The sequence below is a fragment of the Brachyhypopomus gauderio genome, unplaced genomic scaffold, assembly GCF_052324685.1.
Source record: "Brachyhypopomus gauderio isolate BG-103 unplaced genomic scaffold, BGAUD_0.2 sc89, whole genome shotgun sequence".
Taxonomy (NCBI): Eukaryota; Metazoa; Chordata; class Actinopteri; order Gymnotiformes; family Hypopomidae; genus Brachyhypopomus; species Brachyhypopomus gauderio.
In genome coordinates, this window is record NW_027506910.1 from 966,256 (window position 1) to 983,755 (window position 17,500).

The 17,500-nt window shown below is 50.4% G+C and overlaps 1 protein-coding gene across 1 annotated transcript in view; it reads left to right on the forward strand.

Moving 5' to 3' along the window:
• slc8a1b (solute carrier family 8 member 1b) overlaps window positions 1–17,500 on the forward strand; it is a 108,204-nt gene that overhangs the window by 82,744 nt on the left and 7,960 nt on the right. Inside the window, 2 exon segments of the mRNA XM_076992058.1 lie at window positions 533–632; window positions 7,767–8,042. Of these exon segments, the coding sequence (XP_076848173.1) occupies window positions 533–632; window positions 7,767–8,042 (376 nt within the window).

The following is a 17,500-nucleotide window of genomic DNA, read 5'->3' on the forward strand; positions in this document are numbered from 1 at the left end:
CACTTCAAGCCCACACAAACTTCATAGCGATGTAGCCTGACAAGATGGACCTCAATATGCTCTCCGTGGGTTTTATTCTGCCCTGTCTGAAGTGTGTGTGTGTGTGTGTGTGTGTGTGTGTGTGTGTGTGTGTGTGTGTGTGTGTGTGTGTGTGTGTGTGTGTGTGTGTGTGTGTAAAGAAAAGACAGAGCAAACAAACATGCAGATAGCACCTTCACTATACGAGTGTTTCATCATAAACGCATCACCAGGACACGGCTCCTCTCCACAGGGTGCACCGTGCTTTCAGACGTGACCCGGCCGCTGCGTGGTGCCAGCGTGTGGAACACCTGACCCATGGCACGCGGCCTGGCCCAGGAACACCTCGCTGGGCTTGTTTGAGAAACAGCTGAGGAAGGCATCGGGACTGTCACGTCCACTCACAAACACACCGCGAAAGAGAAGACCGTGCTGCCAGCATCATATACTTATTCAACTTCTCTCTCTCTCCCTCTCTCTCTCTCTCTCTCTCTCTCTCTCTCTCTCTATACAGAACACTGTTGATAAGCTGATTAAAAAGACCAACTTGGCTCTGCTGGTTGGCACTAATAGCTGGAGAGATCAGTTCATCGAGGCCATCACAGTGAGTGCCGGTAAGTCTGTGTGTGTGTGTGTGTGTGTGTGTGTGTGTGTGTGTGTGTGTGTGTGTGTGTGTGTGTGTGTGTGTGTGTTGGTGTGAGGGGGGAGGGTGGGGGCTGTGTCTCCCATATCCTGCCCCCTTGGTGCCCTCTGCTGGCCTGTATGCAGTATGCCTCAGGACTCATGCGGCCGGGGATACAGAAGATAATGTTTTCTATAATATCGTCATTAAGCATCATTAACGCTTGCATTTACTGTCATCTCCATCTTAGTTTGTGCATTTTAATAGCTGCCTAAACCACTATTAGAAAACCAAAGATAGAAATAAATGTACTAAAAAGAAGAGAAACAAAGCACACAGGTTAGATGGACTGGAAGAGAGAGAGAGAGAGATGGAGAGAAAGATTGTGAAAGATGGAGAGAGATTGAAAGATAGATGGGAAAAGATGTGAAATATGGAGAAGGATAGAGAGATAGATTGAGAGAGAGAGGTGCCCAGCCAAAAACAATAATCCTAGTGTGTGTGTGTGTATGTGGTGTGTGTGTGTGTGTGTGTGTTTGTGTGTGTGTGTGTGTGTGTGTGTGTGTGTGTTTGTGTGTGTGTGTGTGTGTGTGTGTTTGTTTGTGTGTGTGTGTGTTTGTGTGTGTGTGTGTGTGTGTGTGTGTGTTTGTGTGTGTGTGTGTGTTTGTGTGTGTGTGTTTGTGTGTGTGTGTGTGTGTGTGTGTGTGTGTGTGTGTGTGTGTGTGTGTGTGTGGTGTTTGTGTGGATCAGGTGTTGTTGGCAATTCACACTTCAGCCCTTCTCAGCATGTCTATTTGATACCAGGGGCAAAGCAAGGTTAAATGTGTGTGTGTGTGTGTGTGTGTGTGTGTGTGTGTGTGTGTGTGTGTGTGTGTGTGTGTGTGTGTGTGTGTGTGTGTGTTTGTGTGTGTGTGTGTGTGTGTGTGTGTGACACACAGCTGTCTGATCTGCCATCACCTGCCTAATAGGTCATGTGGTAGAGCACTGATGTATCACCAGACTCATCAATCGCACCAGATTAAATGAGTTTTTAATGGATGGGAATACAAGATACTGGTCTTCCTCTGTTCCTGTCAGTGAAAGACCCCTGCTCCCAGTTCCCCCAGTCCCGTTTGAGTGGTGGTTTTTCCTCCGTTCTGTAGAGAGCTCCGAGCCACTTCTTAGGTTTACCTCAATATAGCTGACATGGCAGCCTGACAGCTCGCTGCTGTCGACTGGCTGTTTGTGTGTGTTCCCGTTAGTAAGGGGTGACCACAGTAGTCCGTCTTCATCCCCCCCAGCTCAGGACTCAGTTCTGGTCCAATTCTGATATACATCTGCCAATACTGATAAACATTCTGATCCAAAAGCTCTTCTTATTTTAATGTGACCTTTATTGTTGTTAGGGATGTGTTCACATACAACAGGTATTAGCAACAGCCGTAACCTTTTAATCCAGCTTTAACATTTGAACAGCAACAGCAAGTGTCTGCAACCTAGAGTTAGTGTTGTCTTCCTGTGCGATAGCTAGCGTAAACTCCTGGTACGCTTTCACGTGAAACCTCTACACATACTTGTACTGTACTCTACATGTACTTGTACTGTACTCTACACGTACGAATGTACCTACACTCATCAGGACTCTGGCTTTACACACCGTCTGAGTAGCTGTTTTGCTTTTTGCCATTTCCAGGCTAGAAAAAAACATCTTAAAATCTTTTTAGTCAAACCAATATTTACTCCCTAAGTTTCTGTTCTTGGTAAGATGTAGACTGGAATTTGAATTGGTGACGTCGTGTCTCATGTTACGTTGTGTTATGGTTACGGCAGGTGTATGGTCGAGCGCAAGCTACGGACTGGAATATGGATCGGTAACTGGATCAGCCATGTTTGTCCGATGAGTAAATATCGTCAGTATCGGACCCGATACCAATATAAGATTGTATCGAATCGGTCCCCATCTCTACTGCATCTTCACCTTTAATCAGCATTCTGATTTGTTTGCTGTTAATTGGTTTGTGCGGATAGGTACTGTTGAGCAGCGGTGAGAGTACAACAGGTCTGGTCTTGTGACCAGAGGGTTGTGGGATTTGATTCCCAGGCCTTAGACCAAGACTGAAGTTCCCTTGAACAAGGCACTTAAAACCCAGCTAAGCCTGCCCGCTGCTCTGGGCACAGTTGTATCACAGCCCCTTAGTGATCACTAGTGTGTGCACCACAGCCCCCTAGTGATCACTAAAGGGTGTGTGTGTTCACACTGCACAGATATGTGGATGACAAATTTCAATGGGGAGAAAATTACAATTAGAAAAAATATGACATTTACATTATTTAAGGGCATCTAGCAGACTCTCTTATCCATGGTACTTTGCATCTGTTTTACACACTTCTCTGTCAGTGCTGCAGTGGGTTTCTTAGGTTAGAAACCAAATATGAGGGGACCAATAATGAGGGACCAATGATGAAGGACCAATAATAACGGACCAATAATGAGGGACCAATGATGAAGGACCAATGATGAAGTATACCTAACTCAGATTGAGGATGGAGGAAGGTGTAACATATAGGTTCAACATACAGTACCTTGGAAAAGTATTCCACCCCTGTCAATTTAATCAAATTTGTCTAGTGAATGAAAATGTCACTTTGATATTTTCCTCAAAATTATTACATTGAAAAATATTCTAATAACTAAATGCAGCTTGCATAAATATACAGCAAGTGTTGCTGTGGACACTCTGTGTCCACATATGAAAGATACCGTCCTGACGAGGACACTGCCCTGATGAAGACACTGCCCTTATAAGGACACTGCCCTGATGAAGGCCAGCAGGGGGAAGCCTTAAAATGTCCACCTTTTCTGGACAAAAGACCTGGATTCAAAAGCCATTGGTCATAATGTGAATCTGAAGAAAAGCTGGTGAACATGAAGGACCAAAAACCACATTTCAGCAGAACACACCAGAGTTCAGCAGAACCAAACCACAGTTCAGAAGAGCACACCATAGTTCAGCAGAACAAACCACAGTTCAGAAGGACACACCATAGTTCATCAGATCAAGCACCAGGTCAGAGCAACATGGAAGTGCCCAGACAGTAAGACTCTGGTCCACCTGAGAGTGGGTGACATTGTTTGAAAGAGGCAGTCCACAAACATCCACCCAAACTGACACCTAGATTACATCATCCAGGAAAAACGGGGGAAGAGCACACACACACACACACACCCACACACACACACAAACACACACACACACACACAAACACACACACACACACACACACACACACACACACACACACACACAAACAAACACACACACACACACACACACACACCACACACACACACACACACACACACACACACACACCTGTAGTTTAAATCCAGGGCTGTAATATGAAGCTCATATAGTTTGGAGTGGAGTGTCTGTAGAAATGAAGATTGCCAGAAAAAAGCTGTGTGTGTGTGTGTGTGTGTGTGTGTGTGTTTCATGAGCAATGAACTGTGAAATGAGAGTGAGTGTGAAAAATGAGACACAATTTGCTCACCCACCGTTTCTAAGGAGATCAAACTAACAACGCACTAACAACACACATGCACTAACGACACACATGCACTGTCAAAATATGGTGGTCAGAGTTCATTTTTTTTGTTGTTTGTACATGTGTTTGTTTACACAAGCAAACACACATTAGCACTCTTCACAAACCTACATTAAAACGTGTACAGACACTCGCACATGCAAACACACACACACACCCAGACACACTCACAACATATACACATGAGCACAGTCTGAAATATGACTTGATCTCTGACCTGCTCAGACCTGCTGACCTGTGTTTGTGTGTGTGTGTGTGTGTGTGTGTGGTGTGTGTGTGTGTGTGTGTGTGTGTGTGTGTGTGTGTGTGTGTGTGTGTGTGTGTGTGACCTCTTGTTATGGAGTTGGATGGCTCTTAGATTAAAAATGCTGAGATATTTCAGTGCATTTATAAATCATTTTCAATTTTCCTCCACATTCTCCTCAGAGCCAGTGACCTGACACTGACCCCCAGTGCCACAGGGCAAAGCCGTCCTTCAGATTTATTACGTTCAGTCTTTAACAAAAGGCCGTCAAGGGCTGAATCTGATGCACACTGAATCATATTTTCTATTACACACATCTGAATACGTAGGAGCGATTCAGAGTTCAAATGATTGTGAATTCGTCCTTGGAGCATTTTATGTTTGTAGTCAGAACCTCCTGTTCATCTGTATTGACACCTTACTGAATGTGAACAGATTACCTGGTGTGTGTGTGTGTGTGTGTGTGTGTGTGTGTGTGTGTGTGTGGTGTGTGTGTGTGTGTGTGTGTGTGTGTGTGTGTGTGTGTGTGTGTGTGCGTGCGTGTGTGTGTGTGTGTGTGCGTGTGTGTGTGTGAGCTCTGGTTATGGAGTTGGACAGCTCTGAGATTAAGAATGCTGAAATATCTCAGTGCATTTATAAATCATTTAAGTATTCCACCACGTCCTCCTATGATCTCCTGACCTGACACTGACCCTCAGGGCCACAGGGCAAAGCCGTCCTTCCAGATTTCAAATTATTACATTCAGTTTTTAACAAAAGCCCCTCAAGGGATGAATCTGATGCACACTGAATCATATTTCCTATTGCAGACATCTGAATCTGTCTGTTCCTCCGTATCGACTCCTGACCTCACGGTCATCTCCTTACAGGAACAGACGTTCTGGTGTGTGTGTGACCGCATGTACACGTGAACATGTTAGGCATCTAGATTGTATCTTGATAAGATTTTTGCTAATGCTGGATAATAACAGACATTTACACTTGTAAATATCTCCCATTGTATATTTCCAATTAACCAGATTCTATTATGATTGCTACATAGTGCATTAAATACATGTGGTGTTGAGGTTGGCTCCTCCTGCCCCTGCCCCCGCCACCCGCCCCCCGTCACCTGCCCCTGCCCCCCACCACCTGCCCCCACCACCTGCCCCCGCCCCCGCCACCCTGCCCCCACCACCTGCCCCCTGACCCCGCCACCTTGCCCCCGCCCCCGCCACCCTGCCCCCACCACCTGCCCCTGCCCCCACCACCTGCCCCCGCCCCCGCCACCTGCCCCCACCACCTGCCCCCCCACCACCTGCCCCTGACCCCCGCCACCTGCCCCCGCCCCCGCCACCTGCCCCCGCCCCCGCCACCTGCCCCCGCCACCTGCCCCCACCACCTGCCCCCACCACCTGCCCCCGTCACCTGCCCCTGCCCCCCACCACCTGCCCCCCGCCCCCGTCACCTGCCCCTGCCCCCACCACCTGCCCCCACCACCTGCCCCCGCCCCCGCCACCTGCCCCCACCACCTGCCCCTGACCCCGCCACCTGCCCCCCGCCCCCGCCACCTGCCCCCACCACCTGCCCCTGCCCCCACCACCTGCCCCCGCCCCCCGCCACCTGCCCCCACCACCTGCCCCCACCACCCGCCCCCGCCACCTGCCCCCGCCCCCGCCACCTGCCCCCGCCCCCGTCACCTGCCCCCCGCCCCCACCACCTGCCCCCCGCCCCCACCACCTGCCCCTGCCCCCACCACCTGCCCCCACCACCTGCCCCCGCCCCCCGCCACCTGCCCCCACCACCTGCCCCTGACCCCGCCACCTGCCCCCGCCACCTGCCCCCCCCCCCCGCCACCTGCCCCCACCACCTGCCCCTGCCCCCCACCACCTGCCCCCGCCCCCGCCACCTGCCCCCACCACCTGCCCCCACCACCCCCGCCCCCGCCACCTGCCCCCGCCACCTGCCCCCCGCCCCCGTCACCTGCCCCTGCCCCCACCACCTGCCCCTGCCCCCACCACCTGCCCCTGCCCCCACCACCCGCCCCCGCCACCTGCCCCCACCACCTGCCCCCGTCACCTGCCCCTGCCCCCACCACCTGCCCCCGCCCCCGTCACCTGCCCCTGCCCCCACCACCTGCCCCTGCCCCCACCACCTGCCCCTGCCCCCACCACCTGCCCCCACCACCTGCCCCTGACCCCGCCACCTGCCCCCGCCCCCGTCACCTGCCCCTGCCCCCACCACCTGCCCCCGCCACCTGCCCCCACCACCTGCCCCTGCCCCCACCACCTGCCCCTGCCCCCACCACCTGCCCCCGCACCCGCATACAGAAATGTTTGTATTTCTGTAATGCACAAACCCAGGAGACCATCGGTGGAGACATCTCACCATGTTTCATCTGACCCAGATGCTACCAAACGCGTAAGGTTGGGTTCTCTTACCCCAACCTTCCCACGCCGCCCTCAGTCAGCCCTCTCGGCTCCTACCGGGTCCTGAACAAGACACCTGCAGCTGCAGCCGTCCTGACGCTCATGCCAAATGAACAAGTAAACAGGACCTGGGTCCTGCAAGCGTAGATCCCGCCTTCCCCAGCACCACCTGCAGGGCACGGGGGGCCCGGGGGGCCCGGAGAGAGCGTGGGCTGCCCCAGAAGAACATGTTTGGTGTTCGGTCTGCTGCAAAACATCCTGTGACGCATAATCCTTTCTTAAAGTGCCATACCTGTGTGTGTGTGTGTGTGTGTGTGTGTGTGTGTGTGTAAGCTGCTTTTTGCATGCTGCATGCTTTCAAAGTCTCCATGGATGGAATAACAAACAGATTGGTCTGTCACTCACACTTATGTGCACACACACACACACACACACACACACAATCCTGTCCTTTAGAGAACCTAGTTCTCAGTGTTTTTGTTGTTGCTAAGAAATGGATGGCCACTTATTCTCACACCAAATCCTGGAGTGTTTAACTTTGATGGTCTGTGTGTGTGTGTGTGTGTGTGTGTGTGTGTGTGTGTGTGTGTGTGTGTGTGTGTGTGTGTGTGTGTGTGTGCGTGCGTGCGTGCGCTGTGCGCGCAGCGCGCGCGCGTGCGTGTGTGTGTGTGTGCGTGTGTGTGTGTGCGCGTGTGTGTGTGTGTGTGTGTGTGTGTGTGTTTATTTCAAATTGAGAGAACCTTCATTTCATTTCATGTCTTGCCCATGTACAGCTTTTAAGCACAACACTCGTCTTTCCTTCCCTCTTCCTCTCCCTCGTTTCCGCTCCCTTGTTGACCATCTCTCCTCTTTCTCTCCCTCACTTTTGCTCGTGCTCTTGTATTTGCAGGTGAGGATGATGAAGACGAAGAGTGCGGCGAGGAGAAGCTGCCCTCCTGTTTCGACTACGTCATGCACTTCCTCACTGTTTTCTGGAAGGTTCTCTTCGCCTTCGTCCCCCCCACCGACTACTGGAACGGCTGGGCGTGTTTCGTGGGGTCCATCATCATGATCGGTGTGCTGACGGCGTTCATCGGAGACCTGGCCTCCCACTTCGGCTGTACCGTTGGCCTGAAGGACTCGGTGACGGCCGTGGTGTTCGTGGCGCTGGGGACGTCCGTGCCAGGTGAGAGGGGGCGTCACACGGCGGAAGGGGGAGAAAGTGTGTGTGGAAGAGAGTTTGACAGAAAGCACGGCCTTGAAAAGAAACCTGAGACTTTTTCACAGAGTCACTGAGCACTTAAATATACACTCAAATATGCACTCAGATCGGCACTTAAGTCTGTACTTTAAAAAACATTTTTCTATCTTCCACTGTAGCGAGGGCTTTGGGCTGATGGGTGTTCTTATAGCTGGCTTGTCTGTGCTCATATGAGGGTGTTTTTGATATCGGCAAAGCACTTCTGTACAGAAACTCTGGACAAGGGTGTGTGCCAGCCGTTGTAAACGTGTAGGTAAAGTGTGTGTAGAGGAGGGTCTGAAGGAAGAGTTTGAGAGATAGCGTGAGAGAGAGTGTGTCGGAGAGAGACTGAAAGTGCAGCCATATTGCTGAAGAGAACAGAAACAGACCTGTTTGTGGCAGCTCAACAAGAGAAGGATGGAGATGAGACGTCACACGGAGACACAGAGATCTGCTGGGACACAGCCACGGACATATGATACTGTCATTTATCACACACAGAGGGGGTGTATGTGTGTGTGTGTGTGTGTGTGTGGGGGGGGGGGGGGGGGGCGGGGGGGGGGGGGGGAGGCATGCGTGTGTGTGTGTGGTTTATGTGTGTGTGTGTGTGTGTGTTGGAAGGCTATGATTGTGATAAATTTTTTAATTATAAGTTCAGCTGCAGTGCCCTCCTACTGACCTGAAGATTAGGCTCATCTGTTATGATGTGTGCTGTTGAGAGCAAAGATACAGCTGCGTAGACACAACGAGGATTCACACACACACACACACACACACACACACACCACACACACACACACACACACACACACACACACACACACACACACACATACAGACACACGCACATTATTAGTTGCAGTAGGCCTGGCCACTCCATTATGACCCATCATGTATCATAGGGAGGAATTTTTACCATCTAACTTTGTGCTACATTGTCTATATAACACACTCTGTACTACATACTGTATACTACACACTCTGTACTACATACTGTATACTACACACTCAGTTCTACATACTGTATACTACACACTCTGTACTACATACTGTATTCTACACACTCAGTTCTACATACTGTATACCACACACTCTGTACTACATACTGTATACTGCACACTGTGTACTACATACTGTATACTACACACTCAGTTCTACATACTGTATACTACACACTCTGTGCTACATACTGTATACTACACACTCAGTTCTACATACTGTATACCACACACTCTGTACTACATACTGTATACTACACACTGTGTACTACATACTGTACACTACACACTCTGTTCTACACACTCTGTACTTCCTACTCAATACTGCATACTCTGTAGTACATACTCTAGTTTAAAGCATGTATAGCTGTGAGGGGTTCAGGTTTCTCTATGTTTCCTTTGGCCGTCAGCTGCATTACACTAATACTACAAACAACACCCACTAGCACACACATGTCAGTACTCCCGATCTGATATCAGCGTGGGCTGTTTCCATGACGATGGCTCGGGAGCTGGCTGGAGTGACACAAGTCACATTAAATCAAGTTTTTTTACTGTCATACGCACAGAGAAAAGCAGCGATTATATCACACATATTATAGCACACAGTGACACTCAAAGTTCACACTACCTTCTGGGGACAGAAAAAGGCTTTAGGATATATGAGTTAGTGTTAAAGGCTTTAGGATATTTGAGTTAGTGTTAAAGGCTTTATGATATTTGAGTTAGTGTTAAAGGCTTTAGGATATGAGTTAGTGTTAAAGGCTTTAGGATATTTGAGTTAGTGTAAAAGGCTTTAGGATATGAGTTAGTGTTGAAGGCTTTGGGATATTTGAGTTAGTGTAAATTCTTTAGGATATATGAGTTAGTGTTAAACGCTTTAGGATATATGAGTTAGTATAAATTGTTTAGGATATATGGGTTAGTGTAAAAGGCTTTAGGATATGAGTGAGTGTTGAAGGCTTTAGGATATTTGAGTTAGTGTAAAAGGCTTTAGGATATTTGAGTTAGTGTAAATTCTTTAGGATATATGAGTTAGTGTTAAACGCTTTAGGATATATGAGTTAGGATAGATGGGTTAGTGTAAAAGGGGTTTGGTGTATATGAGTTAGTGTAAATTCTTTAGTATATATGAATTAGTGATAAAAGCTTTAGAATATACCAGGGGTACTCAACTGGCGGACCGCGGTCCGGATCCGGACCCGAACGCAGTCCTGTCCGGACCCAATCTCATTCCTGATTAACTGGATACGGACTAAAACAAAACCGTAGCATTTATTTCAGGGCTATTGAAAAAAACACTCCGTCACGAGTGTTACGTTCGCCACCCCCGCTCAACAACTTACGTTCCCCGCCCCCCCGCTCAACAACTTACGTTCGCCGCCCCCCCGCTCAACAACTTACGTTCGCCACCTCCGCCGCACCGGACCTCAGGTCACAGGTATCTGCCAAAATTGGACCGCGGACAAATTTAGTTGAGTACGCCTGGAATATACACTCACCGGCCACTTTATTAGATTTGTCGGCTGCACATCCATGATGTGAATCTCCCGTTCCACCACATCCCAAAGGTATTCTATTGGACTGAGATCTGGTGACTGTGGAGGCCATTTGAGTACAGTAAACTCATTGTAGTGTTCAAGAAACCAGTCTGAGATGATTCGCGCTTTATGACATGGTGCGTTATCCTGCTGGAAGTAGCCATCAGAAGATGGGTACACTGTGGTCATAAAGGGATGGACATGGTCAGCAATAATACTCAGGTAGACTGTGGCATTTACACAATGCTCAATTGGTACTAATGGGCCCAAAGTGTGCCAGGAAAATATCCCCCACATCATTGTACCACCAGTAGCCTGAACCGTTGATACAAGACAGGATGGATCCATGCTTTCATGTTGTTGATGCCAAACTCTGACCCTACCATCCGAATGTCACAGCAGAAATTAAGACTGATCAGACCAGGCAACATTTTGAGTTAGTGTATGAGTTAGTGTTTGAGTTAGTGTTTGAGTTAGTGTTTGAGTTAGTGTATGAGTTAGTGTATGAGTTAGTGTTTGAGTTAGTGTATGAGTTAGTGTATGAGTTAGTGTTTGAGTTAGTGTTTGAGTTAGTGTTTGAGTTAGTGTATGAGTTAGTGTATGAGTTAGTGTAATAGTAATAGTCAGCCAGAAGCCGCTATTTTCCAGGAGTTCCAGCAGGTCTACTGCTCTTCCAGACAGAGCAGACAGCTGAGAACAGACACACCTCTGCAGTGTCTGGAGAAGGTGTGATTATTCAGTCACACATTCCCTAACAGCACACATAAACACACATGCAAACACACGCACTCACACATACACACACACTCTCCCTCTCTCTACCTTTCAAATACCCATACCACTCATAAAAAACTCCACAGTATTGTGGAAGTAGCTTAACAAACAACACTCAACACACTTTACACTTATAAACAACCCTTCAAAGACTTAATAAACAACTTAATAATTATAAACAACCCTTCAAAGACTTAATAAACAACCCCCCACAAACTTTCACTTTTCTGTGATCAGAATCATGGATGATTCCAGACATGCAGGTCAGAGTGCTAGCAGAGCTGAACTTCCTGTCTGCTACCAGCCTGGTCAGAGCTGAACTTCCTGTCTGCTACCAGCCTGGTCAGAGCTGAACTTCCTGTCTGCTAACAGCCTGGTCAGAGCTGAACTTCCTGTCTGCTACCAGCCTGGTCAGAGCTGAACTTCCTGTCTGCTACCAGCCTGGTCAGAGCTGAACTTCCTGTCTGCTACCAGCCTGGTCAGAGCTGAACTTCCTGTCTGCTACCAGCCTGGTCAGAGCTGAACTTCCTGTCTGCTACCAGCCTGGTCAGAGCTGAACTTCCTGTCTGTTGTCTGTCCTCTTCTTCTTCTCCGTCTCTCTTTCTTCCAAACATCCAAACGTATCTGGTCCCTCTCTCTCTCTCTCACTCTCTCTCTTTCTTTCTCTCTCTCCCTCTCTCCCTCTCTCTTTCTCTCTCTCTTTTTCTCTTTCTCTCTCTCTCTTACTCTCTCCCTCTCTCTCCCCCCTTTCTCTCTTCCTCTCTCTCCCTCTCTCTTTCTCTCTCTCTCTTACTCTCTCACCCTCTCCTACACCCCCTCTCCTTCATCCCCTTCTCCTTCATGCCCCTCCCCTCCTCTCCTTCATCATCCTCTCCCAGCCACTCTGCCTAACCCGTGCAGAGCATAAGAGGCTCAAACACGTCTCCGTCTTGTCTCACGCTCACGAGCTGAGCTCACCCTTGGGTTGCATCACCACTTGAGTCTGGAGGTGTAATAATCACTTGCGTCATCGCATGCCCACAAGTTATAAATCTGTCTGTTTTTTATTCAGACAAATTTGTGTATTGTGAATGTTGAAAATGAAGTTGGATCTCAAATGTGCTTGAGGTTTTCACCCTAAACAAGTAAACTCGGTAATGTTGCAGAGGTTGTGCTGGGCTGTTTGGGTTGCATGGGTTGTTTTGATTAACCAACAAACACAGTACTGTGTTAAATAAGTGCAGTACTGACTTGATTATTCAAAACATGATTACATCAGAATTATTGTTCCAGTATTAAGATTGCTGGGATTTTCCTGAGACAACCATAGTCAAACCACTTAAGGTGCATGACATCAGGTTAAACCATGCTCTAAAACTGAACAATTCCCTGAAAGAATTTAAGCACAGTGCAGGAATTTAAACTAAACGATGCATCATGGTCTTGTTTGCCAATATGAAGACTTCCCTTTGCACCAACTGGTGGCACCAGTGAGCAACAGCATCTCTGCCAGTAGTTCCTCATTCAGACAAGCACTAAAACAGATGTGAGAGGCCCGAGAGTGCTGTCTCAGAGAGAGGGCCCAGAGAGTGTTGTCTCAGAGAGTGGGCCCAGAGAGTGCTGTCTCAGAGAGAGGGCCCAGAGAGTGCTGTCTCAGAGAGAGGGCCCAGAGAGTGTTGTCTCAGAGAGAGGGCCCAGAGAGTGTTGTCTCAGAGAGAGGGCCCAGAGAGTGTTGTCTCAGAGAGAGGCCCCGAGAGTGCTGTCTCAGAGAGAGGGCCCAGAGAGTGTTGTCTCAGAGAGAGGGCCCAGAGAGTGTTGTCTCAGAGAGAGGGCCCAGAGAGTGCTGTCTCAGAGAGAGGCCCCGAGAGTGTTGTCTCAGAGAGAGGGCCCCGAGAGTGTTGTCTCAGAGAGAGGGCCCAGAGAGTGCTGTCTCAGAGAGAGGCCCCGAGAGTGCTGTCTCAGAGAGAGGGCCCAGAGAGTGTTGTCTCAGAGAGAGGGCCCAGAGAGTGTTGTCTCAGAGAGAGGGCCCAGAGAGTGCTGTCTCAGAGAGAGGCCCCGAGAGTGCTGTCTCAGAGAGAGGGCCCAGAGAGTGTTGTCTCAGAGAGAGGGCCCAGAGAGTGTTGTCTCAGAGAGAGGCCCAGAGAGTGTTGTCTCAGAGAGAGGCCCCGAGAGTGCTGTCTCAGAGAGAGGGCCCAGAGAGTGTTGTCTCAGAGAGAGGCCCCAAGAGTGCTGTCTCAGAGAGAGGGCCCAGAGAGTGTTGTCTCAGAGAGAGGCCCCGAGAGTGCTGTCTCAGAGAGAGGGCCCAGAGAGTGTTGTCTCAGAGAGAGGGCCCAGAGAGTGCTGTCTCAGAGAGTGTTGTCTCAGAGAGAGGGCCCAGAGAGTGTTGTCTCAGAGAGAGGGCCCAGAGAGTGTTGTCTCAGAGAGAGGCCCCGAGAGTGCTGTCTCAGAGAGAGGGCCCAGAGAGTGTTGTCTCAGAGAGAGGGCCCAGAGAGTGTTGTCTCAGAGAGAGGGCCCAGAGAGTGTTGTCTCAGAGAGAGGGCCCAGAGAGTGTTGTCTCAGAGAGAGGCCCAGAGAGTGCTGTCTCAGAGAGAGGCCCAGAGAGTGTTGTCTCAGAGAGAATAATAAATGAATATTTATGAGGCAATAACCCTTCATACAATAACTAACTATAAGTATAATTATCCATCAGGAATACTATCAGGATAGTTATACTATCACTGACTATCAGGAATGCAGTATAATTAGTATTATAATACTAAGGTTGGTATAATTGTGATTTTTCAGTTTGGATTATGGTCCATAATTGTTTTAGAGTCCTTGGCAGTTTGAGATGTGTGACATCTCTGGATGGCTGGAAGTCTGAGAGCAATGTCTGCTCTCCCGCGGGCTTGTGGGACGGCGTGCTCGTTGCCACGACGCCCACGCCGGCACCATCAGCACTAGCAGGCCTGCGCACCGGACCGGCTGCCGCTCCGCCCGGAATCGCCATGGCAATGCCATGGAGACGCAGGCTCTTTGCCGCCTCTTTGCACAGAAGAAAGAACGCGGTGGATTGGGTGAGCTCGTATTATACATCGGAGCTGGACGCCCCGGGAGACCATCGCCTTGCCAACCCGAATTCTATTCCCGTTCTAAGGCTGAAGGTGCGATGAAAGTCTTCTGTCTGCCGAGTGGAGCTCGCTGGTCCACACCTCCAGAGATCGGAAACGTTTTGGAGTTAACAAGCATCTGCAGAAGCACATTTTCTACAGACTCCAACAGTCAAAGCAGGACAATTTCCACAGTCTCCAGTGTCTGGTCCGATCGGACCGGCATGTGCTACTAACCATTAGACAGTTTGCTTGTATGTAAGAAAGCCGTCTGCAGACTGTGGTGTGTGTGAGTTGGGATGGTGACCTGGGTGTGGTAACTGTGGCATGTTTAGGAGTGTATGAATACATCAGCCTACCTGCAGGGGGCCTAACTGTAATATTTACATTTACATTCTCAACGTTTGTTAGCTGTACTTGTCTACAGAGACTTAGACTGCAGTCTCTATCAAAAAAACTAAAATCTTCAGGCTAGGATAAATAGGTGAGTGTCTGTACTATCAGTTCTAAGCTGTAGCTAAAGTGGAAAAAACTATTTAAAAAAACTTTTATGGGCATATTTACAGTTTTTTTCAACTGTTTACACACATTTTCCAAGATCTGTGTCTATTTTTCAAAACTCTACACACAAAACTCACAATTGCTCACACAAAATGCAAAATGTCTCAAATCTCCAGCAAAAGACACACAACATTCAAAATGTCATAAACACATCTCAAAAGCAAGCACTGACATCACATTGCCAACACCTTTGTCATAATATGACACTTTGGATTCATCATGTACACACTGTTTATCAAAACCTAAAGCTCTTCTTTCATTCATGGGATTCTATATTATACAAAAGTGCAGAGAGAAGGTGAAATACTCACAACACACATAAACAGTTTTCAAACCCAAAATATTAATTTTTTCCAAATAATTTGCTGTTGTTAATATAATATTTGTACAGTGCAGAAAAAAAATCCAACCACCACATGAAGTTGGACAGACACCAAACACATGTCTGAAAAAGCTGGGGGGTGTTGGCTGTGGTGAGGGTATGGATTGGGGGGTGTTGGCTGTGGTGAGGGTATGGGGGGTGTTGGCTGTGGTGAGGGTATGGGGGGTGTTGGCTGTGGTGAGGGTATGGGCTGGGGGGTGTTGGCTGTGGTGAGGGTATGGATTGGGGGGTGTTGGCTGTGGTGAGGGTATGGATTGGGGGGTGTTGGCTGTGGTGAGGGTATGGGCTGGGGGGTGTTGGCTGTGGTGAGGGTAGGGGGGTGTTGGCTGTGGTGAAGGTATGGGGGGTGTTGTCTGTGGTGAGGGTATGGATTGGGGGGTGTTGGCTGTGGTGAGGGTATGGGCTGGGGGGTGTTGACTGTGGTGAGGGTATGGGCTGGGGGGTGTTGACTGTGGTGAGGGTATGGGCTGGGGGGTGTTGGCTGTGGTGAGGGTATGGGCTGGGGGGTGTTGACTGTGGTGAGGGTATGGGGGGTGTTGTCTGTGGTGAGGGTGTGGGTTGGGGGGTGTTGGCTGTGGTGAGGGTATGGGCTGGGGGGTGTTGTCTGTGGTGAGGGTATGGGCTGGGGGGTGTTGGCTGTGGTGAGGGTATGGGCTGGGGGGTGTTGGCTGTGGTGAGGGTATGGGCTGGGGGGTGTTGGCTGTGGTGAGGGTATGGGTTGGGGGGTGTTGACTGTGGTGAGGGTATGGGCTGGGGGGTGTTGGCTGTGGTGAGGGTATGGGGGGTGTTGGCTGTGGTGAGGGTATGGGCTGGGGGGTGTTGTCTGTGGTGAGGGTATGGGCTGGGGGGTGTTGACTGTGGTGAGGGAATGGGCTGGGGGGTGTTGACTGTGGTGAGGGTATGGGCTGGGGGGTGTTGGCTGTGGTGAGGGTATGGGCTGGGGGGTGTTGGCTGTGGTGAGGGTATGGGCTGGGGGTGTTGGCTGTGGTGAGGGTATGGGCTGGGGGGTGTTGGCTGTGGTGAGGGTATGGGCTGGGGGGTGTTGGCTGTGGTGAGGGTATGGGCTGGGGGGTGTTGTCTGTGGTGAGGGTATGGGCTGGGGGGTGTTGACTGTGGTGAGGGTATGGGCTGGGGGGTGTTGACTGTGGTGAGAGTATGGGTTAGGGGGTGTTGGCTGTGGTGAGGGTATGGGCTGGGGGGTGTTGACTGTGGTGAGGGTATGGGCTGGGGGGTGTTGACTGTGGTGAGAGTATGGGTTAGGGGGTGTTGGCTGTGGTGAGGGTATGGGCTGGGGGGTGTTGACTGTGGTGAGGGTATGGGCTGGGGGGTGTTGGCTGTGGTGAGGGTATGGGCTGGGGGGAGTTGGCTGTGGTGAGGGTATGGGCTGGGGGGAGTTGGCTGTGGTGAGGGTATGGGCTGGGGGGTGTTGGCTGTGGTGAGGGTATGGGCTGGGGGGTGTTGGCTGTGGTGAGGGTATGGGCTGGGGGGTGTTGACTGTGGTGAGGGTATGGGCTGGGGGGTGTTGTCTGTGGTGAGGGTATGGGCTGGGGGGTGTTGACTGTGGTGAGGGTATGGGCTGGGGGGTGTTGGCTGTGGTGAGGGTATGGGCTGGGGGGTGTTGACTGTGGTGAGGGTATGGGCTGGGGGGTGTTGACTGTGGTGAGGGTATGGGCTGGGGGGTGTTGGCTGTGGTGAGGGTATGGGCTGGGGGGTGTTGGCTGTGGTGAGGGTATGGGCTGGTCTGTGGTGAGGGTATGGGTAGGGGGGTGTTGTCTGTGGTGAGGGTATGGGCTGGGGGGTGTTGGCTGTGGTGAGGGTATGGGCTGGGGGGTGTTGGCTGTGGTGAGGGTATGGGCTGGGGGGTGTTGACTGTGGTGAGGGTATGGGCTGGGGGGTGTTGGCTGTGGTGAGGGTATGGGCTGGGGGGTGTTGGCTGTGGTGAGGGTATGGGCTGGGGGGTGTTGACTGTGGTGAGGGTATGGGCTGGGGGGTGTTGACTGTGGTGAGGGTATGGGCTGGGGGGTTGTCATTAGCTCACCCGCCAGCACCAGGTGGAGAAGAATTCCTCAATTGGATTGAG